This window comes from Lipophrys pholis (assembly GCF_963383615.2).
Source record: "Lipophrys pholis genome assembly, chromosome: 12".
In the NCBI taxonomy this organism is placed as follows: domain Eukaryota; kingdom Metazoa; phylum Chordata; class Actinopteri; order Blenniiformes; family Blenniidae; genus Lipophrys; species Lipophrys pholis.
The window spans coordinates 23,421,164-23,446,899 of NC_137641.1; the positions used below are offsets into that span (position 1 = coordinate 23,421,164).

General features: G+C 39.6%; 1 protein-coding gene across 1 annotated transcript in view; it reads right to left on the reverse strand.

The window, feature by feature from the left end:
• Window positions 1-492: 492 nt before the first annotated feature.
• The window catches only part of astn2 (astrotactin 2), a 271,116-nt gene continuing 245,872 nt past the window's right edge, over window positions 493-25,736 (reverse strand). Inside the window, exons 20-23 of the mRNA XM_080476263.1 lie at window positions 16,116-16,257; window positions 5,575-5,675; window positions 4,213-4,396; window positions 493-1,320 (exon numbers count right to left, since the gene is read on the reverse strand). Coding sequence (XP_080332389.1) covers window positions 1,083-1,320; window positions 4,213-4,396; window positions 5,575-5,675; window positions 16,116-16,257 — 665 coding nt within the window. The 3' untranslated portion in view covers window positions 493-1,082. The remainder of the gene's footprint in view (window positions 1,321-4,212; window positions 4,397-5,574; window positions 5,676-16,115; window positions 16,258-25,736) is intronic.

Below are 25,736 nucleotides of genomic sequence, written 5' to 3' on the forward strand. Positions count from 1 at the left end.
ATCCTTATAGCTTCTTGAGTTCTACTTTTTTTCTTTTTTTTTTAGAGCTATACCAGTCTGGGGTAGTATCTTCAAATAATAATATTAATTCTCTGAGGTCTACTGAGTCTGTTTCATGACTTTAGTAATCCTATGGGTGGTCTTATTGGTTTAGTTACATTTCATTTAGGAAAATAAAACATAGTTCTTTTTGATCTGGCTGCATTATTTATGGCGTGTTCTTAAAATGAGTTATCCATTTTCTGACAGTATTCAAGATTTGTGTCATTTTAATGAAAAGGCAGACACATGACTTCTACATTTCAACATTGAACTCAAAGCTGAATTAAAAGTCTATCAATTAGCCTATGCTGCCATCAAAATCTCACTTTGATGCCTATTTTTCAGTCCTGCTACACTGCGGATCCTTTTTCAAAAGACCTATACGAACACTACTTTCTTACTTTTGGATAAAAGAAACAAAGCTTTTTTTTTTCTTTTCTTTTTTTTTTTAAACGGGATTATTGTGAACTACAAAAAAAGTGAATGATTTTCAAATGGCTTTAACACATTTCAGCTTCTCCTTTCAAATGAAAGTAGTAAAGGCAAATAAGTTATACTATCAATTTATCCCTTTTTTTTTCTTTTTTTCTTTTTCAGTGTCCCAGGTAAGCTTAAAAGCACCAAAAAAGGAAGTACAATATTACATTCAAAGTATTGAAGCCAACCACTTTTCCGTTGGTTGAATAATATTTTACAAGTTCACACTGCAGTTTCTCATTGATATGTGCAATCACTGGCATTTTTGCAACAGAGACAGTACGTCCACTCCAGGGATTTTGTTTTCATTATCTTCTGTCTTTTAATAAAAGCAGGCCACACACACAAAAAAAATGCTTTTTGGTAGCCTTAACACAACGTCCAGTGAATTCTCAGGTTTGCTTTTGGCCTCTCCTGGTAATACGATGCACCAGTCTTGTGAGAGACACTCACTGCAGAGTGTGCCGAAGGAGGACATCAATCAATGATGTCATTTTGCAGGAAAGAAAAAAAAGAAAAAAAAAAAAAGAAAAAGACGCACTGCTCGTCTGGAAACTCCTGTCTCATCGGAGTTTGGTGTTGCTGTATGTGTTGCGCTGTACAGATATGAGCTTCTCCATGCACATGGTGCGACTGTCATGTAACGAGCCGTGCCACATGTTACTGGGAGGCCGGCCCTCTTCACTCCGACAGTAGACGTACGCCATGGTGTCGGTGCGGCTCTGGATGTGGCTGCTGCGCAGCAGCGACCGGCAGTAGAGGCTGATCTTCTCCGCTCTGCGTAGTATCAGATTGGCTTTTCTATTGAAGAAGACAAAAAAATGTAGGTACATTTTTATTGAATTTTTTTTTTATGCACAATCGTCTGAGACACACGTATTAATCTTCGCTTGCCTAAAACCAAACGCAAATGTGTTACAGAAACTTGACATGATACGTCACATTCACCAACTCATACACATCAGCAATGAAAACACACACATGACTGGCCATGTGTGTTTTAATACTTTTAAAGATAAAACCACCAATGTTGGGATTGGACGACGGCCCCTTCTAATCACTGAGTGACTCATAAATTCTTAATATCATAACAAAATAACATGAATAATGATGATGTCTGTACAAAATCGGTAAGTCATCAGTGATTGAGCGATTTGATGTGTCCGTCTGTTCTTCCCACATATAAGCAACTTTCGTCATCCATCAACCAATGTCTTGATCCATCCATCCATAGATATAACGATCTATCATCATTCAAAAATCCATCCATAGATATAGCCATCTATAATCATCCATCCATCCATCCATCCATCCATCCATCCATCCCACTACCCATCCACCTATCTTTCTTTCTGTCCATCCATCCACCTATCCAATGATCAACTGTGTGGAGCAAGATGGACTTACAATTTAATTGAGCCATCTGTTTTGCAGTGAAGTAACCTTAGATGATTTATACCTCTTTGCGTTTATACGAGAAGCTGTTAAAGCAGGGCAAAAAGCCCCACAAAAAAACACCTATTTTGATATTGGGCCTTTCTTCTGCATTTCTACTCAATTTTTCAAAAGTAAAGTTTTATGTGTCACCTGAATTCAGTGTAACAGTCACTCTGAAGGGACTGCCAGTTTTCTGGTATTATTTCAGTTCAACACTTCACCAGAGGCAGCCGTCTCCAGTGACTGAGACAAAGAATTTTGATTCCGGGTCCAGAGTCTGGAGGAGAAGTTTACAACATACAGGAGCCACATGTCAGCTCAGCGCAATTTATGAAAAATGCCTGTATATATATATATATATATTCACACATATACCTAAACATTTGAATGTTGTTAAGCTCATAGGTACTAAAATGAGGAAAACACAGAAAAAAAGGTTAAATCCATTTGTTTTGAAAAGCTGTGTCTGCTGACCATCAACATCTGTCTTTAGTTAAGTACAGAGTACAGACATCCTTTTCACTTATTTGCAGAAAAGTGTGTGTGTGTGTGTGTGTGTGTGTGTGCGTGTGTGTGTGTGTGTGGGGTGGGGTGGGGGGAGGGGGGCATTTTCTCATTTCCCTTAAATTCTTACGTCTGAAACAACAGAATACCAAACACATTATTGAGGGTCACTTGACAGCACGTGAGGTAGGGTCAATTTAAACTAAGACTTTTATTTAGGAAGGAAAACAACTTGGAAAGCAATAAAATAAATCGTTGTTTTTTTTTTCACCCTAACCTTTTAATTTGCAGCTGCTAAATAAAGATTTATCTTGACGATTCGAGCTACTAAATCCTGATGACAAAGCAAGCGTGACTCCGAGGGAATTCAACCCAGAAGCAAAAAGAGACCGACAGACTGACGTACGAGACCAGAAGAGGTACGCTGACGTACGAGATAATAGTTGTGCTCACAGCGGAGGTAAAGAGAACAATAACCGCATATCACAGCGTGTCTGAAGAACAATGCGGTTATGACAGGAACTGCTGTTCATTTGTAACAGTGGTGGACGTTAGAGGGGGTCTTGGGATCCTCGGCTCCTGGAGGAGTGCTGACTGTGCTTACGTTTCACTTGGCCATTCTGTTACCTTTTAAAAGGAACCACCAATAGAGTCGGCTTGTAAATTACCGCAACGAGGCTCAACCCTGCCAACTTCAGGCAGTAAATAATCCACACTCGCTCATCCAAAAGCACCCCCACCCCCCACCCCCACCACTCCAAACCCTCACCTCCTTCCAGTTGCCCACACACAAACATACCGTCCAACCACTCCAATCCCCCCCGTTCGGAGTCTTGATAGCCAACCTGTGCCTCCCACCCCCCTTCACCAATCAGAGAGAGGCATAATCTTCCTGCAGACCAAAGTTATTCCTCAATTATTTTATTATTTATGGCTTGAAAGGAGTTCTTCCAGGCAGTGGGGGCTGACAAACCAAAACATTGGGCTGTAACTTAAGACCTTGTGTTGCTATCATCAGTGCCGAACCAACTGCCTTGCCAGACTGAAATGCATGATTTCTTTATTTTTTTGCTCTATTCAGTTTTCTAAAGTATTAATTCATACTGCCTGTTTGTCAGTAAGCTTCTTTATGTCGTGGTAATGACTCAGTGTCTGTTAAAAGTATTCACTGGGGGGGTGTCCCCATAAAGAAGAGGATAAGTTGAGGTGGTATAACGTGGACGCTTTTTTTTTTTTTTTTTTTTTTTTTATGAGAAAGGAAAGGAAATGGAGTTGGAAGTGGAGTTGGTGTTAGCCGAGTATCACATTTAGTGTTTGGTTTGGCTGTCAAACCGTGTTTTGGCATTACTATGGTGATGTGAGTAGCGACTGTAACCTCAGAGTTTTTAGGGTGACCTTGCCCACTCGCTTTCCAGCAGAAGCGCTTTTTGGAAGTGTGCGGAGTGTTGTGAAACGACTCTCCGGCTTGTGGTGGTGGTGGTGGGGGACAATGCCATGAGAAATGGTGGACGGATCTGAATCTGGCAGCGCGAGCGCAGATAGCTTCGGGTATTGTTATATAAGAAACCTCAGGATGACAGCAGTTGATCCCAAACAACACAATATCATCACACACGATGACACGAAGACATGATGGATAGTGGCAGACGAGAGGAAGAAAAACAAAAAAAGTACAAAAACGGTAAAAACAGATAAGATCTGAAGCATCTTCAAAGCCCGCAAGAGGACAAACTGCTGAATGAAGCACCTCACCTGGGACCCAGCTCATCCTCACTACGCCAGACAAAATCTCCAAACTTCTCATAGTGGGAGTTGTAGTGATGTTGGACTCTGAAGAGGAGCGGAGGAGGAATCTCCATTAGCGTATTGTAGGCCATCTGCTGCTCCTTGCCACTGGTGTAGCCGTTATACAAGTTGTACACCTTGTCTGCTATTTCTGCCAGCAGAGAAGAAGAAATACATTGAGACGACGATTGAGAGAGACACGTTCAGCATGGTGATGGGATTTAGAATGTGAGTTTAATGCATGATCAATTTGATGATTTAGGATTCAATCCATAAAGACTGGTAGATATGCAGGAGGTAATGCTGTAGAAACTTGATGTGATGAAAACTTCAAGTACTGCACACAAGATCCCGCATTAGCTGGTTTGGGCTAATTCTGACTGAATGTCTGATGATTGATGGCATTTCGTTTAGTTTTACTGAATTAGTTGTTTCTGTGGCGGTGTTCAGTGGATCAGTTGTGAGTGAGTGAATGAATTATTCTCCTCAAAATATTCCCTCGCCACATTATGAGTGCAATTTCTGACTTTGAGCCTATTTAGTATATTTATCTCATGTTTCATCTCAACTATTTTTTTCTCTTTTGCCTTAAAACTACTTTTATTTAAATATGATATAATAGATTTCTACTCTTTACATTTTATTAATCCCAGAGGGAAATCTTGTTTTATCTGTTTATTTAGCATGAGCTTGACATCACTTCTGTCATATTATTAAATTTATTAGTTCTTAAAGTTTTCTAAAGTTCTCTTTCTCTGAATTTAATTTGAATTTAATGATCCCTCAAATTTACAATGTGGTGTTTGATTGATTAACAAAAATAAAGGTCCTGTTTGTTGAAATCCTCAGGATGCATAGGAGTGTCCCTTTACATTCTCCCACATCTAGTTTCCCCATCCATTTCATTCTAAGGATGCTTGTGCACTTTGTGCGGAGGGCAGAATATTCAAGGTGAGACAAAGAGAAATGTGAACACTGTCCCCGACCTTTAGTCTGCTTGAGTGTTTCACTGGTAACCTGATGCAACCCAGTACAAAAGATCACACGTGTACTACGAAATCATCGAAACAGAAATGATGTGAAGGAACAGAGCAAGAAGACATGATTCAGAATTATATTTGAAAAGAAAAAGTTACAGAAGGTGCAAATATAGACAGTACACTCAATGTACCTGCCAGATAGAAGTAATGATACGGAAAGTGGATAAGTGCCCATACAGCTAAACTGTGATTATGTGAGTAGAAGAACAGGTTGTAAGGCTGAAATAAAAAGATGGAATAAGGATATGTACCAGCAGGCACTGTGAGAAAGAATGACAAGCGAGACTACCTTCAGCTCGACTGTCATCCACCACTGGACACGATGTTCGTACTGAGACGAAGCTCGACTCGGAGTGGCTTCCTCGGCTATCCACTGCGTGAAGAGTAAACCTGGAAAACACACACACACACACACACACACACACACACAGTTGGAAACACCATGGATTGATTGGTTGGCGCGTTTATCACCCACAAGCACAGGATCAAATGTAATACCACGGAGTTGGACGTGTTGGTGGAAGTCAACATTTAGGAGTGGTACATCAAATAAATCTGAATTTAGAATAAAAAAACACAGGCTTCATAAAAGCTCTGCATGGGAAGTGATCTATTAAGGTTAAACGAAGAGCAACAAGAGATTCAGGAAAGACTGCAACAACAAAGAGAATATCTCACCATAAAGTCTGTGAATAAAAGTTGTGGGGAGTCAGCTGAGGGAATGGCTCTCACCACAGAAACAGCAGAGACTCTGCTGGACGTGGACCAACAGCAAATCCTGTCAGACCTCGCCCATGTTGCACGATGACAAAGGTAAACATGCTTTTTGGATTGTGTGTCTCTCAGATGCAATGATCAATGCGTTTCATAGACATACCCCCTGTCACATCTCCACATCTCCACACACAAATTCATAGTGTATGCCTTCATATTATATTCCTTTCTGTTGACGATTGACTGACTCTGGTTACATTTATTTCCACTGTTTTACTGAATCTTTATTTTGGGACCTTGTTGTTTTGAAGTTGTAGGGGCATCCATGGTAAACATTATGCTGTGGCATTTTAATGTTTCCTGTCACATATGTTTTGTTTTCTGGTTTTGAGCTGCTTTGTATTAAGAACTAATGAGATATAACACACATGGCATGAATTCAGTCAATCAATCAAATCTGAATTTTGTTTTGCCGATATACTGGAATACATTGTTCTATCAAAGCTTCACATATACTGGGAAAGCTCTCCAGCAGCAATAGTTTATTGGACATTCACTTACAGTTACACGAATACATTTAAATAGTGTTTGCTTTTTAAAATCTGAATGGTAATGACACTGATGATATGATAGTTTTGCTCGGCATGATTATACTCGATTGTATGTGATCTTAAACTGACATCACATACTTTCTGGGAAAATGCTTTGTGAGGAAGAAGCCGGGGGTTGGTGGGATCTAATTATATTTCAAAATGAATGCAAGCAGCACCACAATGGCAAAGGAGACGGGAGTAAAGTGGCATCTGGCTTGACTCCAAGAACTCCATAAGGACAAAGTTCCTCTCTCTCAAAATGCCAAACATCAAAATGTTTTGGGTTCCCTGACAGGCATCGGGACCACTCACAACCCCTGATAAGATACCACAACAAAGAGTTCAAGACATTCCAAGCGGAGATGAGACACACCGAGGGGACGTAACGTATCTTCAGTAATGTGGGACCACACAGCTTGGAATAAGAAACAAATGACCTTTATGTGTCCTTTTGAAAATGCCAATCGGTGTACTTGTGATTAGGAAAGAGTACACAAATGAACTGGTCATAGTGAGGAGCAGGAGGAGGAGGAGGAGGAGGAGGAGGAGGAGGAGGAGGAGAAGAAGAAGAAGAAGAAGAAGAAGAAGAAGAAGAAGAAGAAGAAGAAGAAGAAGAAGAAGAAGAAGAAGAAGAAGAAGAAGAAGAAGAAGAAGAAGAAGAAGAAGAAGAGAGAGGCGTTTTCCAGCTTGATGTTTTTTTTCTTTTAGTATTTTTGAACAAGTCATAATGTAAAGAAATAAGTGAAGGTTAAAAGGTTAACATTATTCTAATACAACACACGTCGATCTACCAACACTTTAAGAAATCCTGCCCTAAATACGAATGAAAAACAAAAATGCTAAAGGAAGTAAGTGTGATATTAAGGCTTATTCTCACTGTCATTGACAAAACTATATAAAGTTTATTGTGAAGTTTGAAATTATTTGAATAAATTAAACGTTAATTGTTGTTGCCATCCCTGTACTCAGGTTGTACATGTTTTAACAAACACTATAGAGCAAAAACTGAGCTTCGCATTGGCTGGTAGGTCTGATTTTTACACTCAGATTCAGCTGGACGAGCTTTTCTTGGAATTGTAGTTAAGGTATTGCCCGCTGCCACAGCTTCATATACCTCAAGTTTCTCATTCAGCTCTCTCCGAGAGAGCAAGTAAACATATTTCCCAGCTTGTTTGAGAACCATAACATTAATACCATCCTAACATTTTCAAGACTAAATCCACTTTTTATATAAACCACAACTGTGGGCCTTCCAAATGCACTGTAGCCTCACGTCGTCAACTTTTAGTAGGTCTGGCTGCTTAAACTCCAGCTTCTTCTCACAATCAAAAAAACATGCTTTTCAAGTTGATTGGTGATTTTAAATTGTGTGTTCGACGGAGCAAACCGGTGTGTACTCTAGCTTTCGCCTCTTTTCACCTGGAAATGTTCTAGCTCTAGTAATAACATAGAAGGATAGATTAATAAAGAGCGAGTTGGATCTCTTCTTAATTTGTCTGCTTGTTGCTCTCCATCTCTGTCCTGTCTTCTTTCTGTCCACTGAGCCCGACCAGGACAGTAGAAAGTACCTCTAAGCCTGGTTCTGCAAAGGTTTCTTCCTGTAAAAGGGAGTTTTTCCTTTTAATCTCATGTTGAAATGTTGGGTTTTTCACTGTGAAAGTGACTTCGGATGATTCTATTGTTATTGGCACGATGCAAATAAAATCTAATCGGTATTGGGAAAGCATGTGAGTCTCAATGAATGAAATCTTTCTGACTAATTTGTGTTTGCAGCCTAACTGAAAACAGAGGTAAAACAGGGTGTTGTACAATATAAACAGCTTTCATCACACAATGTTGTCGAGAATTTTTCATTAGTTTGTGCTGTGAAAAGTCATGGTGAAGATTGTTCTGTGTGATTTTTTTATTTATTTTTTCAATAAAGCAAATAAAGAATTATCCTTCGGTCCACATGGGGTGTTTTTCTTTACTGTGGGGGACTTTAAAAAAAAAAGGGAAAAGAAAAAAAAGGAATTAAACATTGAGAAATATGTGTAACTAGTTATGAAAAAGTGTAAGCTTTCAGCAGTGTTGCCACAGAGTTACCGCTGTAAAAACAACACAATGACAAAAAGGAAACCACAGAACAAAGTGAGACAAAATGAACGAATGGAACGGCCTTCCAATGCTAACAACTTTTTGAAGCAAGAAAATAAAGAAATTAAAGATGTTATTACTTTTATAAAAGTTTTTCTTTTTTTCTTTTTCTTCTTCTTCTTCCTAAAATCATTTGCATTTGTTTTATGTAATGCCTTTGGAGATCTTTTCCAGTGCTGTCAAATGACTGTTTTGTTTGTAACATGACCTGTTTGGACATTGTTCACATAGTTTGTCTGCTCTTGTTATTCAGCGGGGTGGATGTGGTATTCCCCAAGAACCTCACAAAAGACGCACGGGCCTCACTGGCTCCTTTGCCCAGCAAAACATTGCCGGCATGTAACAGTCACACTGTTTAAATTATGTGGCCACATAACGTGCAGATGGATACAATGAGGTGGGCGAGAGGAGGATGACACCGCGGGAGTTTTATCGTGGCAATTTGTTAAAAGTTTTGTTGGGATCTGGGATGTGAGCCTATGTATTGTTGTTTTTGATTGTTTAAATACTTGGCATCAATGATAGGCACAGTTTCTTCTTCCACAGCCCCCACAGCAATTACAGGATTGTTATGTAGAATATAAAAAGACATTTGAGCCAGGGGATTAAGCCTCAACCTTAGAGAGGGGCAACGTGTCCAAGGAAATGCACATAAATTTGTCTGAAAATGTACGAACATGGTAACTTTATGAACGCAATCTTGCTGAGGAATTGTGGCCAGAGGTCCCTGGTAGTGCCATACATCATAAATGCAGCATTAAAATAGGTTTAATGGAAAGAGTATAGTGTCTGGGCTTAGTATAGGCACTCAGTGACGATAAAAAGAGAACAAAAGAACAAGCCACAGTCTGGCCTGCCACGAGAATGTCAAATCATCAAGAAACAGAATTGGCAAGAAATACACATTGGCCACCCACACAAGCACTCATACTTGTATGCACACACACACACACACACACACACACACACACACACACACACACACACACACACACACACACACACACACACACACACACACACAGCATACTGTTTTTTAATGCTTGTTGGGACACTGCCTTGACTTAAATTATTTTTCTGCATTATTCTAAAGTCAATCATGTGTAACTGTGTAACCTCACCTTGACTGAACTCTCACCTTAAAACAAGCTTGTTCCTAAAATGTTAGGGTTTATCTTTGTTTTGAACTTGATGTTAGTATGAAAACATACATATCCTAACTCCACGACAATAATGAATGCAGGTCCACAAAGTAGGCAACTTAAAATAATTATTTTCCATTAATGCCCTCCAGAGACTTTAACTTATATTCATCGCCTGCAGAATCAATCTGTACCCAGATAATACCACTACTTCATACCTTACCCTTTAGTTAACCCTAAACTTAACCTAACCCCAATATAACCATAACTGTATTGGGACTGTATAAGCAGAGGTTCTTGTAGGTCCCTACATTGTGTCCACATGAGCTCACACTAACACAAAGCTCTGTATATACACAGATCTAGTACACTTCCCTTTGTGCCTCTACATCTCTACCCACATTGTTCCGTCAATGCCCGGGCTCTAATTCAGCGCCTCTGACATCTATTCCAAGCCCGTCTGGCTGCACACGACTGAAAGCAGTTAGGTTTTGTCCACGTGCCACCGTTTTGAAAGCTCAGCAAACAATGAAGTGGACAAATGGCAGATTAATGTTTGTGTAAATTAACAATGTTGCCATTAAAGTAACCATTGTCCCATAATTTAATGAGGCGGTGGAGAGATGGCTGAACAAGAGATGACGAGACTGAAAGCTCAGAGATGGACACGAGAGGAGAGGAACGAGAGAAAGTGATAGTGAGAGAGGATCAATTAGGGCAGTATTTTTGGCAATGCTCTGAGAAGCCAGGGAAGTAGGGGATGCCTTTTCCATTACATCAGCATTTGGACAGACATCAATTGAGCCTGTCCACAAATCAATCAAAGCCGCAGAATTGTTTTCTCGTTGCCTGAAGAATTTGTGCCGGCTTACAGTATCTCATGAGGTCCGCGAGTCCCCCGATCTGAGCGGCACTGAGCTGGTGAAACAGCTTTGAATGAGACGGCCTTGGCTTTCATCATAAATTAGGAAAATTAGTCTGGCTCTGAGTGACCTCACTTGCAGATCAGCAAGATTTCACAGTCCAAAGTAATAATGACAACACCACATTAAGTCTTTCACTTTTAAGAGCCAGATCTTGCCTCTCATTTCTCACCTTCGACAGGATCATCCTTTAAGGAAAAACCAGCATCAGGGTGTGTTGCAACCAGCGTCCGAGACTTCACAGAAAACCTCTGAACTGTTACGCTTTCAGTGCTCACTGACTTAATAGCTTCTATCTATCAGCCACATATTTGGTCAGATATTGTCAAATGTTTCCAAATTAACATCCAGAACATTAATCAGACAACAATTTTCCATAAACAACTCTGCTGCTTGTTGTTTTGTTTTTTTTCCCCCCTCTGGTGCTGCCGGCTCTGAAATCTACGGACTATGTAGCGTCACTGTCTGTGTCTACGCACAGTCAGGTTGTCACGGTCAAATGGTTGCAAGTTTCCCGTTGATCGAATGTGGAACATCAGTAAGGCAGATACCAGAGACTGAAAAGAAGGAAGGAAATGAAAATACAAGAGAGTTGGCGTGCAGCCAAGTCGTACGACTGATGGGCAAATAATAGCCCTCTTGATGTGTTTTGATTTGCGTTCACGTGGAACCTTTCATAAAGTAAACCAACTCCCAACCACGTGAACGGTCGGCGTATGGGACGGCCCAGAGTGACGCTGGCCGAGGTCTCACCACCTCGCCAAAACAGGTGACACAGTGGCAAACTCAATAGGGGCCCAACAGGACCCCACAGCCAATGTTTACATCTGGTCGATCAAACGGCGGAAGATTTACGTTTGCATGACAAGAAAATAAATACATGCAAAACGCATGTGTGTAGTCATACACTTAGGCACGGATTGAGGTTGGAGGGAGAACAACACAATCAACCAATGTTCTGGCCTGAGAGCGCAGGCAGTCTAGCTGCTTGCAAATTTCCTTTCATTGGTGGGTGGTGGATAAGTCGAGGCAGGTGCTGCAAGCACGGCAACAGTGTGGACACAGGACAGCAGGAAAATATGAAGCGAAGTGGTCGATTTAGGAATTCAGGCTGGCAGACACATGCATAGGATGGCAAAGGAAATCAGACAAACCGTCTGACTGACTTGGTGTCTGGAGACGAGGTCTTAAATAGTCGAGCACAATTAGAAGCAGCTGAGGAACAAGTGGGAAGATGCAGGGCAGCTGGGACTCAACATATGTCAAATGACTCAAAGAGCTGTGGCGTGAGTACCGAACTAATGACAAAATGATCACTGAGGACAGGATGAAGTGCAAAATGAATGCATGTTTGGTAGAATTATCATAGGATTTAAGACCTTGTTTTCTCTACTTTGTATTAATATTAAATAGACCAAAAATCCAAAATTGCTTTATTGTGTGTAAGTTTGGGACAATTAGAGCAAGAAATGTTACTTTTAAAAGGACTTTTTAACCAAAAAATTCATATCAAAAGAGAAGAGGACGACAAAAACCACATTAACACAGTTTGTGATCATGCCTCATATACTAGACATCCGGATGTTAAACCCAAAAAGGATGGAAAGTATTATCTTTGATTGTTTCAATCCGTTATTACCAATAGGTTGTGACACAGCAGAATTCTGTGGTCTATTATTGACCCGGGGGTTATGTCTTAAAGTATCATTCATCTGTTAAGAAATGAGTTTCTAATTTACCAGCAAGCGCTTGAGTTTGTCGGAGCCATAGCAGCTTTAGCGCAAATCAAGTGAGAAGTCAATAGCAGTAGAGGTCTTATCTGGCTCCTGATTAAGACAAGTGAAGCTGGCTGTAAACAGACGAGTCCTCAGACGTAATTCCGACGTAATTCTGGTCTTATCAGAGAAAAACCTCACTGTCGAGAATGCGTAAACAGAGATAACAGCGCTACAAAGTCAAAGACTTGGTCTTCTCGCCAGTTTTTGTTAATGGGAACCTGATTTCTAGAAAAAAAAAACCCAAAAAAACCTGCCGTTCCTCACGACTGGAAACGCAGTTAAAACTTTCAGAGAACACAAAATTTGGGATTTTCAACTGAACTTATCAAGCCTAATACTTTCATTGGCGTTTCAATCGGCTCCCAGTAATGTGATCAGTGGCTGCTTCCTGACTCTGTTACTGGATTCATTTCATGAGCGACTCAGATTGTTGGATGGTTCTATAAAAAAAAAAAAAAAAAGGACAACTCTGCTTCTCTCTAAGTGCTCGTTTTTATGTGAAATTGACAGGTTCATTAGCTACTGACACACTCGCTGAAAGTTCTCATAGCTTTTGTTTCTTTTGGAGAGCAAATGTTGATGTTCCCAAAACAAATCAAGGCTACCATATAGCAAGACAATGAGAAACAAAACCTGAGACGGGGGGGGGGGGGGGGGCAGTGTGTTTCATGTGTCCAATGACAGCCACAACAACATCTGGGTCCTGTCTGTCTCACCCATTATTGTTTGCCCTGCAACTTTATTTCAAGATGTAGAGGGAGAAGAATATTGCTCATAGGAAAAGCAGATCACAGCAATATCTGATATGAAAAAAAAAAAGAAGACAAATGTATTTCTAGTCTGAAATGCCCTTCTAAATAGCTGACCACACAGACTGAATCGGAAAAAAAACAAAACGCCGGGAACTTATGATTACTGTTGTGCCATTGTATAAAAACAACTCAGTAATTAATGCTGCTTCTTTTAATTGGCGTTGACAGAGACATGGTGAGTCAGCTGTGTGAGTTTTTTTTTTTTTTTTAATGTTTCAAAACATCCTCACATTGAAATAACACAAGAGGTTGATTTCTACGGTCTGCAAGTATGACATATACTGAGGCAGATTACTAAAGGCATACACTTACAAAATACAAATTAAAGTAGTATGACCACTAGAAAGCAGCAGTGACAAATTACACTTGGCAGAGCTACAGTCAGCTGAAGGAGATATTTATGATTTTGTTACGGGAAATGAGTAAGGAAGTTATATAAGCTGTATTGCATGAGACGTTTTACATATGTAACATACATTTAGTCGTAGGCTATATGCTGAAGCTCCACGGTAGAATATGCAAGTGATGTGTGCTCTTTGTTAATTTAAACTCGTGTCTTTAAGTTAAACTGGAAATACACTGCCAGGATTCGAGGAGGCACAGATTCAATGAGAAAAACCCAGACTTTAAATGAAATTACAATGTAGAAAAAAAAAAAAAAAAGACTGAAAAGAAAATGGCATGTAAGACCTCTGAACTGAAGAAATAATAATTTTTTATGGTTGTCCTACTGCAGTAGAGTTTTCCATCATTTGACAAACTCTTGCAGACGTCATGGACTGAGGTGTGGCCTGGAATACAACACACTGTGATCCATATTTTCCATCATAGTCAAAGTTGTAGTGATTGGTAGGTAAAGTTATGGGGAGGCAATAGTCTATGCTTCAGGTGTTTTTGTTGTTGTTTTGTTTAGTTTTTTCGATGGAAAGGTTTGTAGTTCATTTCCTGCCTCTGCTTGTCCATGTGCCTAAACCTTGTGTTACTTTTAAAGAAATTGAAAACCCAAGACGTTCCCACTGGAGAATGGGCAGAATGGCAACTTCATTATTATTGATATGTATGGACTTTAATATGTGTGGATTACAGTGTAAAGTAGTTTTTGACCCCTAAATTTGTAAAAAAAATAAAAAATGAATAAAAAAAAGGTGAGGTAAGTACATTTAAATCATGATTTCCACTGGGAGGCATAAATCAACCACATTAGCTGACATTAGAACTGCCACACTTTAAATTACAATGAAGACACATTTAGTTTTCACCCAATTTTTTATATATGACAAGCTTTCTTTCATTGCATCATGAATGATGTATGGTTTTCAATTACCTGGAAAGGTCAACATGCAAAGGTCAAAAAAGAAAAAAAAAGAAAATACAAGTAAATAACTTCCATGCATATAAAGCGCCAAATACAGAAACAGGCTGCATGCAGTACTAAGCGCAAAGACAAACGTTTCCATTCAACAGCAACAGCAACCCCTGTCTGCCTGGCTTTTTCCTCTTTCAGTTTTGCCCTTCTGTTGTAAATGCGTGATGTGTTAGAATTACAGCCATTACGACTGTGACTGCATCAACGACCTAAGGCGAACCCTGTCTTTTAGCTAAATATTCACCCAAATCTACAAAGGCACAAAGCGTGATTAATTTGTTCTTTGAGTTTAAGCAATACTCTCTCTTAAAAAGAATCCTTCTGTATTCACTAAAACCTCTGACCAAAGAGGACATAAAAGAACGGAAGTATCCACCACGTTGAGACTAAGTATGCTTCCCCGGTTAACTCAACCCAGCTGTTGTTCAGGAGAAGGTAACAAAATTCACCCCCTGAAACAAAATAACATCTGTAGCTGAACGCGCAGACAACCAGGGGAGGATGTGGTATTGCTGATATTTGCCTATTGTTGTTTGGGTAAGTTGCAAACATGGCCACAACATCAAGTTTAATGAAAGATCTTTATATACTAATGGGAAACACTCAAACATCAGACAAAACGGATCCAGTCCAACGGGCTGCAATAAATCATGAACTTAGAGCAAGAGCAATGTCACGAAATATTGCAAGTAAGTGGGACATAAAATTTTAAAGGACTGGTGCTGTCTTGATGAAATAGAGCATCTCTGATTACCTTATAATTTTAATAAGAAATAAGACATAATTTCAAATAGTCCAAGTCTGTAGTAAATTTGCATCAAAGTCCAATCAGTCAGTCATGTGCTGCTCAGTTGATCGTATGCTCTCTGGATGAATGAAATGAGAAACACCCTCTGGTCTGTTTTCATCAAAAGAAAAGGGAGCCACCACCCTGCTCTGCCTCTTCACAGACACGTTCCCTTACATGACATTTATGAGGCAGATCATCCCACTCTGCCAAAACACATCAAGAGTCTTCTAGACTACCTCAACTACAGTATTGGATGAGCCTTTTCCCCAGCTATCTAACTCAGCTTTGGGTTGGTCGGGCAAGACTTTTATGATCTGTGTCATTGCTACTTCCTCTGTGACCCAAAGAAGATCTTTTCTTAATCAGATATACATCTAAGACTGTAAAAGAGAGAAGCTTTGCCAAAGACAAACAGTTGAACATTATCAAAAAAGCCTCTGGAGTTATTTTGAACGCCATCACCATTGTTTTGCCCCTGTTATGGAGACATTATTCAGCGAGTGCCATTATGGGTTCATGCATGCCGATTGCGATTGAGATTGAGAAGACATCAATAATGGACATTTGGGAACTTACTTGTAGAGGCTGTCCGGTTCCAGGCACTTGAAGACCACCGAATATAGCACAGAGTGTGAATGGTCTCCACTCCTCCTCCCAGCAACAACACAAGATGAACCCAAACCGGAGAACAGATCATCCATCAAGCTCAGAACCTCACCTGGAAGAGAGAGGAGAGAAAACACAAGGGAGGGTGAACGGAAGGGAGAAACAAGAAAAAGTTCATTCTGTTTCACAAATTTCAAACAATTCTGTATGTAAATACACGAAACAATGTCACATGCTTAAATCCCTTTTTTGTTTTTACAGAGGAAAGCAGTAGCACACAGGTGAACCAACCCAAGAATGATATTCTACATGTATTTCAGTTGCTCCTTTGTTATCAACATTTGTGCCATATGACTCGGGCATCGTGAATTTCACCCCTGCCTATTCTGGTGGGAGCCGTTTCTCCAGCGCCGAGCCGCCCAGGGCTAAATAAAATGTGACTTTTTACTGGCAATAACCCGTACACACTACATTATAGAAGTGTAAGGAAAACAGGGTTTCTGTCCTTTATGGACACACGGTACGCGGTACTATTACAATGACATCTAACTGAGCAGCCCGCGTCTCACAAAACTGTACTTCAACAAGTTGTGAAATATCTTTCATGTCAGCTTACGGGAAAAGGCAAGCGACACACAGTTGTTCATTTAGACACAGACACACACAACGCCAGTTTCCAGTGCTCGTGGGGGTGATGGAAAAAAGAGGGACCTGTCAAAATAGTTTAAAAGCTCTCAAATGGTTGGATTTCCAACTATTTCTACATGAGGTAAAGGGCAGCTTAGTTTTAGCTTATGATACATGGGCCAAGTTATAAACACAGGGAGTAAGTCTGGCTGGTAGGGCACAAGGGGATGGTAAGAAAAGGTTGCAGAAGAGAGGAAAAAGAACTGCACGAATGAATGATTTGACCTTTTCACAGAAAGAGCTCTGTGTAAAAGGAGGTTGCCCCCAAACACATTCCAGCACTGTTACAGGGTTGCTCATTCGAAGGTCCTACCTTTTTCTAAACAAGACTCTCGAACTGTATCCATTTATACAGTAAGAAAAATAAAAAATGAAAAAAAATAACCACATGAAAAAAACCAGGGCTGCAGTAAAGTGAATACCAATATCTGTTGTTTACACTTTGGTCAATGTTCAATGTCTCCAGAATGACACATTTTAGTCTGTGGTATCATGTCCATTTCATACAGGAATTGTTTTTTTTACCATAGTAAGCACAGTAAATATATTTAGCTTTCACTGCTAAATGCTAACTAGTCTGGGAATAAGTGTGTCCACCAGGTTGGGACATTTTCTTTTAAACACTTTCAATCATTGTATGTTTTTCAGATTGTTATTGTGAAAACATACCTGCATTTGATTTGTTTTGCTTCTACATGCTTTTTACGTTCCTCCTCACACTGCTTTTATTAATATAAAATAGGCCTGTATTTTACAGGTTCCATCTGTCTTTTGAGAGCTGTTATTAGGAGTGATAATGATGACTTGTAAGGCCTGGGTGTGGTTTATTTTGGATTAATCTGACTGTACATACATTTGCTCTACAATAAAACCTTCATTAAGGGTGATGATTTATTCATTTGATAGGGACTTGAAAACAAATTCAAGCAGCTGGGTTATTCCTTGAAAAAACATAAAACCTTTGAAGATTTAAGTTTGTCAAACCTGTGAATTGAATATTTGGTAATTACGTTGATAAGTGTACACAAGGGAACAAAACTATGTGAAACTAAAGTTTCATGGATTATGTGGAACTACCGTAAGTGCAATACAATGGTTTTCTAGTTCAGTATGTTTGCTTCGCTTCACTTCTGTGGTTATAAATAAGCTTTTTAGTAACGTATTCAATGTCCTCACTGTAAACTAATGTAGAAGTGATTGTTGTCTCACAGACTAATCACTATTTATTTATCTATCTATTTCCCCAAAACACGAGTATAAATATATGGTGGTGATTCATTTAAGACTAACAATGGGCTTGATCAGAACCTTGTGCTTTGACTCCAGCTTTTATTGGAAGTAAAGACGACAGGGATGTCATGAAACGACAGATTTCTGCCACCTCGTGAAGTCGGAAAGCGCTCCAAACGCAGCACGAATGAACGGGAGAAGTCAAAGGAGAAAGGGACAAACAATGAGAGAGTAAAATGGGAAAGGACATTGAGTGCTCTGATGTTTTATGATTTTGGAAGAAGTCACGGAGAAGAATGATGATGTCAGGGGATGTTTTGATAATCAGAATAAATCAAGCTGTTGATGCATAGCTTGAGTGTACTTCAGCAGGAGCCACATGACTGTTTTCTTTTTTGGGAGTTGCACGATATATGTGATTATTATTGTTGCAATTATGATTAAGGGAATAAACAAGACTGGCAAATCTACAGGGCATTCTTGTTTCGCATTGATATTCGAGTGGTCGGGAATGCATTGAATAGATTCTGATTGCTGATGAGCTGCAAGTTTATCTTTTCCGCAGCGCTATGGAAAAGCAATTTGGATCAAATGCACAAAAAAAGTACATGGGCAGAACAGTGAAGCCATGTCCCTGAAGATTTCATATTACGTATTTACAGAAGCCTCTAGGATGTGTACCTGTACATGTGCATGATTTCAGCAGTAATACGAGGAAACAGAAAGTTGTGATATAAAAGACACATGTCTGGGAAACAGTAGTGGTTTGACCAACCCAGTGGAAAGACAGGAAGTTACCAGCAAGGTGTTGATATGTGTCTACATTTGTCTTAAATTGAGACAAACTGACTTCAACTCCCCAAAATCAAGCCATGATGTTTTTATCTGCTGTGACCCGGACATTTAATTCTCAGTATAACTCGAAACATTTCTCACGAGTCTGTTTGTAACAAAGAAAGAAGAGTCACAACTTCACAGTCCCATTTGGACTTTATTTGCTTTCCCCCTTAAATATCCCAGAGTGGTCATACATTAAAAAAAAAAAACAAAGCAACTCAGTGATGATTAATTAGAGAAGTAGACGTGCAGTATTAGTGTTGACTGCAGTGTTTATAACATAATTCAAATATGATCCCTAATGCTGTTACCACTTAAATATAACACGGTGATATCTGTATTATTATTATAGTTTGATATACGCTGCTTCACACGCACATTCACATAGTTAATGACAGCATGACCTTAGCTTGGTGAGGCAAGGTCTCTTAATTGGACATTATTGCTCATGTACGGCGTGAATAGAGCACTTCTGTCATTGACTGCACGAGGGAATGCTTAACGGATCCATCTGGAAGACTAAACAAAAGACAAATGTCTTCAGTCTGCTCTTTGGTGGCTCTTGAGTGGCTTACTGTATAATTATCATTTTAAGGACTCAGCAGGAGAACACAGCGAGTGTTTCACTTCTTTTAACAATCGTATACTCTCACCTAGCGGACTCTACCCGCAGAGGGTGAAACCCTCTCTAAACACGGCCATCTGAAAGCTATAAATTGTTATGCACTTACATAAATATAAGCCCAGTATGCAGGCTTTATGGAAGTACAGAGTGTACCAGTATCTGCATATGGTAGACTGCAATTTTGTGACTCTTCAATATCAAATTTTAACTTTAAAAGAAGCACACAGTGCGACTAATGACACGATTAATCATGCGATTAAGATTACGTCTAAAAACGTTTTAAAAGAGCGGGAAATACATCATGGAATAGCATAGTGACATATATTAAAACAACGAATACATTAGCAAGACATGATGATCTGACAAATAAAATCAGTGACTAAAATATGCTAAACTATTAATTAATTTAATACATTTCGGCATTTCCCAACATCACCATTCTCAATTTAAGCATTTCATCAATAACACTTGAAAAAAAAACATCAACAAAAAAAACAAAAACAATAATTCATTCACTGCTTTGACACATTTCTCGGGATTAGGTGCAGTACCTTATTAACACCTTACATTCATCTGTTTCAAATCCTGAGAGGGTACGTCCATTAACACTGGAGAATTAAGACGTGAGAAAGAGCGGCTGGTGTGCGTAGACGCAACTGGCGGAGTGGAGACGAGGTTGATGAATCAGATGTGTTCACACATGCAAACGATGGGATGACTCAATGGCTGAACTGGAAGTGTTTTTACAGGCCCTTGGCACACATGAGAAGCTGTGTGGATGGGAGTGTGCTCGTTTCTGCAAAGGGGTTTCAATTTTGACCGCCTCCATGGTGGTAGCTCCTAAGTGCTTACATACTAGAGTTAGGTAATGATAATCAAAATCTAATCCATTAACGGGAGAATATAATATTTAAACCCACCCAGAAGTAGCATTTATGGTTCTACCCTTCTGAGGGGTTCCTCATGGGTAGGTCTGTGGTCCGTCAGCATTTCTGTCAATACCAAAGCCAAAACAGCTCACAGCTGGCAAAAATTAAGGCCCCTGAAATTCTATTACGGTAAAAGCCATTTTGCGTGTTCTCCAGCTTACATGGCGATTAAAACCTCATGGTAAATGCCAAGTGACCTTTTTCATAAGGAGAGAGGGGGAACAAATAATAGCAAAACATGGGAATGTGATGAGTTGGGCTGACGGACAGCGTACAGAGAGAAGCGGTCTGTTTCAAACACGCCCAGGCCCTGTAACTATGGTGTAACTGCAAACAATCCAAGCGAAGTTTATTTGTACAGACCAACATCATATACAGTGTCTCAAAGGGCTCTGCTGGCCTACAGCAGCAACAGCGCCTGACCCAGACTGGCACCAAATTCACTATGAAAACAAGGAATACCCCTCTGAAAAAACCCTGGCACTTAACAAAACAGTAAAAGGGAGGGCATCGTAGGGGCAAGGCATAGAGATGCTTTCTCCACGGGCCGCAATGGGTGTAGCCGTAACAGTGTAAAGAGACGAAAACACCATTTAAACAAAAATAGTTCTAATCATTTTAAACTGACAAATCAGTAAGATTACAAAGCTACATATGCATCGTTAAAAAGGTCACGATTTAATTACTTCTATGCCATATAAATGATGTCTTCGTGCACAATACTTAACTTTATTTGTTCTTCTGCAGTCAGACGTGCAGATACATGGACACATGATGACATTTAAACGGAAGGCGGAAGCTAGACTTGCTATACTGTTATCCCTGACATATCATTTCAATTATTTCAATTACACTGCTGAATTCAGGCACTGTGTAATTGCCTCAGCCATTAGCTCGCTCGCTCTCTCTCTCTCTCTCTCTCTCTCTCTCTCTCTCTCTCTCTCTCTCTCTCTCTCTCTCTCTCTCTCTGTAAATCCTCAAGGTCAGCGAGTTCACGTATTCAGTGTTTTTTTTTCTTTTTTCTTTTCGCTCAAAGAGGAAATTTGAGGGAAAGTGTCAGAGGAAAAAACACAGCAGTAAGACACTGTTAGTTTAGTTTAGCCAGGAGATTAGGTTTGCAGAGACAATGTAATTCTATATGGAAGGTTTTTGAATGAATACAAAATAAGGTAATGTAATTATTGGTGCGTAATGTATATATGCAGGCATACATGCATAGCAGTGGTATTCTAAATTACAACTGACAGTATTTGGTATTTCGCAATACTCCCAAAATATGAGGCATACAGTTTTCTATGGTTTTTGTTTGTGGGTTTTATTGTATACACAGAAAGTGCATATAAAGTGAAATCATCTCTATAATAATAGCAATGACATCCATCATACGTCGAAAGCCAAACTTCTCCTTTGTTTTTACTGTGTTCAGTCCAGGTAAAAGCATAGCAGACTCCTTTAAAACAAACAAAACATAAGCTTTATATTAACAAACAAATCACAAGCTTTATATTTCCTGTGGCCTGCCAAACCTTCTTGGGGCCTCTTCTGTTAAACTGTCAACACTAAGCCCTCCACTCCCCTCACTGAGTCTGCTCAACACCACCTTTTTCTACCTCTCACATAACACAGCGAACATTGCACGCATATAGACAAAATGTCTTAATAGTATCAAAGGTCACTCGAAGGCGAAACAGTTGGTAAAAACAAATCCTCACTCCCCCCCCCTCCCCCCAAAAAAAAATCACAGATGAAATAAAACACAACGTCCAAATTTAGGTGTTTTAGGGGGGGCTTAGGGGGAGGAACAAAGCACTGTGGGAATACAATTTCTTCTAGCAGGTTGAGTTGCACGTAATTGTCCAAGTTTTTTAAAATCAGATAGAGGGACATCCCTTTGGACAACCCTGCTGAGACACTGTGCTTGCACAAAGAGACATCATTTATTTATGAAAACAAGTTTTGAGAGAGGAGGCTAAAATAGATTTCAATGTGATTGCTTGGTTGGTTGCAACCTTCTGCATTAAAGCGTATAGTATATTTCCGCATGGCACCCAATAAATTATATTTAAGTGTCCTTTACCCCCCTCCCATTTTGCCTCAATAGTGAACCTCTAATAGACCCCATGCTTGTGATTTATATCTCATCAGAGGTGTCCCTGATGGTTCTGGGCAATGATTGGTTTTTATTCAATCTAATAAACTTAAAAAAGTTAAAACAATTACTTACTCATTAAATTCACTAAATTCATTTTACTAGTGAGGTTGGAAAGCAAAGTAACTGTAATCCATCAAGAGAGTAAGAGGCAAACATACTAATGACTAATGACTCGTACATATATATCGTTTAAAGTATCATTATCCATAAGATAGGACATTAATGCAGAAATCAAAGGAAATATCTGCAAAAAGCCCAGCGTAAACATCTGCATCTCCCTCTGACATTGAATTCACAAGAGGCTGTGTCCTGTAAACAAATCCAAAATTGAAACTATTATAGGGGGCCTCAGTTTAAATCATCATCATCCTGCAAGTTTTCCCTATGGATCTAATTTTTCCGACAAACTGGAGACCATGTGCCATTTTATTGGAACCAAAGCCCGTTAAAATACGGATGCATGTTTTTTGAAAACATGATGTAGTAATCCCCAGGTGAATACACACACTGTGCCTCCACATCCACCTATGAGTTGCACGTTGAGTGACTCAACAAACACCTTTTTTTCCCCCCAAAATATTTTCTGAATGTACTCACTCGGTAAATTGTGCATTGTTGCAAAGCAGAAATAAAACCACTGGAAAGCACAGTGAAACTTATCTTGATAACTCAAAATCTTGATAACAGATTAATTTGCAAGGGTAAAAAAAAGTATTACGTCAAAGCTTTCCAGTTATCTGAAATTAATCAAATTCTCTCCAGCTAATAATAATTGAGTTTTCACCCAGGTCACAGCGTAATCAAAGACGAGATGAGACTTTTTGAAGCTAAAGTAACATATGCGCATTAATGAAAACATAGTGAAACAGGTTACGCAGATGTAATGGCAAAAACTAATTAATTGTTTGATTGTCCCTCAGGGAATGTTTAATATTTCATTTTAAAGCTTTTCTCGCGGGACATACTTTTGCAGCTCTATTACAGGTAAAAAGTCAAATGAGGTTAGAGCTACACAAAAATTACTACAACTGGCACAGAACGTGAACATTCCATAATAAAAACCAAGCCCAGGTTTTTCATCATATTGAGCAATTCTCCACATTCAGGCGTCATCTTGCCCCTCCGCTGGGCTTCGACATGCAGCGGTAACGTGGCAGATGCTCCGTATGTTTTGTCAGATTCTTTCGGTCGGACATTCCTGATTTCCAACCCCGGAACTGTTTGGCACAGTGGCTCAGACAACCTGAAAAATGACGTTTTGTTTGGCAGGCATCTGCCCCTGCCCTTTCTGCACGACAACAACATAGGTCAGGTGTGGTGGTTTGTCATGGACTAATGGCCCCCTGGGCCCGTCTCAGTCATGCTGATGTGACCAGTGTGTGGTCTGTTATTACTGCCCATGGCTCCTTTTACTGCAGGTCTGTCTCCCACTGGGTCTGGATTTAGCATTAAGGAGCAGTGCTCGTATTGTTACGCTGCAATGTATATCGATGGGCTGATGTGCACTGTCATCCTCCTGCTGTCCAAGAAGACTGATGGGATGTGACGACTTTAGATTGCTTCAAAACATTTAAGGGAGACTTGTATAGGATATATTCCCACAGTGTGACCAACTGCAACAGCACGCTTGCTCAATACACTGGAAAGTACATGTGTGGGTGGTGGTCATTGCAGCCTATTAGTCAGGCCACTGGAGAGGCATTGTTTATGCACCTCCTGCAAAAAGTGGCAAAGCTGATGAATTGGAGAGTGGTTTTCCATTGCAAATATCATAACAACGCTGCATTCTGAGCGTCTTTCAGCTACAATACTCTGCTTACACTAACCCACCACTCTGGAGTTGCATGTGGCTCTTCAGGGACCCTGCAGCTTTCACAAATGTATGTGAAATTAAGCATTTCTCTTTCAAAAATGAATTCTATCTTGAGTTAGACAGTTAAATAGTCAATTAAAATATGCACCACTATACTACATCAGCTGTCCTTTCTCTTCTGTCTTGAGTTGAAGCATTGACTGTTGGGGCCAATTTTTATCAATACAATCAAAAGCAATTAAACACATATCACTGCTGAAATGGAAATCCAAGAATGTTAGCATTTTAAATTCAATGTATGTAACAATTTCATGAGTAAACTTGGATTTAAGAACATATGCATACATAATAAACCCTTAAAAAAGTTGTACATCTTTAGTAGTGAGCGTTTAAAACGGCAAATGTCATTGTGTAAAAAAAAAAGTATCAAACTAATACAGGAGGAATAAAAGAGGTTGAGACATATAAACGGAAGTCTCATGAGATTATTTATAAGATATGTAATTAAAGGGCAATAATACTGTAGTGTTCCTGTATAATTTGACCACTGGGAGCACAGATACTGTATCAGTAATAAAATGTTTCCTCCTGTAAATATAAACTCAGCTATTGACCACTGCCTCTACAAGTTAATCATTTAAATGGAGATATCTAATCCACCGGTTCATGTGTCTGCTACTCTTTGAAATGCAAAACAGAATTTACTGCTTAAACACATATTTAATAGATTTTCTGGAAATTTAATAAATATTAAGTCCTGGATGTTTTTTGATGAATGAAACTGTATAATTTTTATAGATGGTGACAAAAATAAACAATGATGAATGAGGAGGTAGACAGAGGCAAATTCCTTATCTTTTCCCAGCATTGTTTCCATAATTCAACCACATATTTGTGAGAGTTCGGGAAAAACTGAAGGACTGCAATAATTACTGGGCGATGCAAAGTAAAAAAAAAAAAAGAAAAAAAAAAAAGGAGAGACATCGGAAAAGTCTAGACCTGTGGCGAAGACAGAGAGACTAACAATGTGTGTGTGTGAAGAGGCAAAATGGGAAAGGAAGCAGACAGGGAAAGGGACTGCAGAAAGCCCTTGGCCCCCTGCCTGCAATCTGCAATCTGCTGATGGCGAAGCTCGTGACGAGGAGGTGCACAGCGTCCATTTTTAGCGATGAGGTCATCTTTAATTAACAAAACAAAGAGAGTCAGCTGTGTCACTCCAATCTGTTATCTGCACCCATGCTCAAGGACACCGTTTATCTCCATATAATTCAATCTCTTTGAATGAGGGCTTATCGACGCATTGGGGTGAATTCTTGGT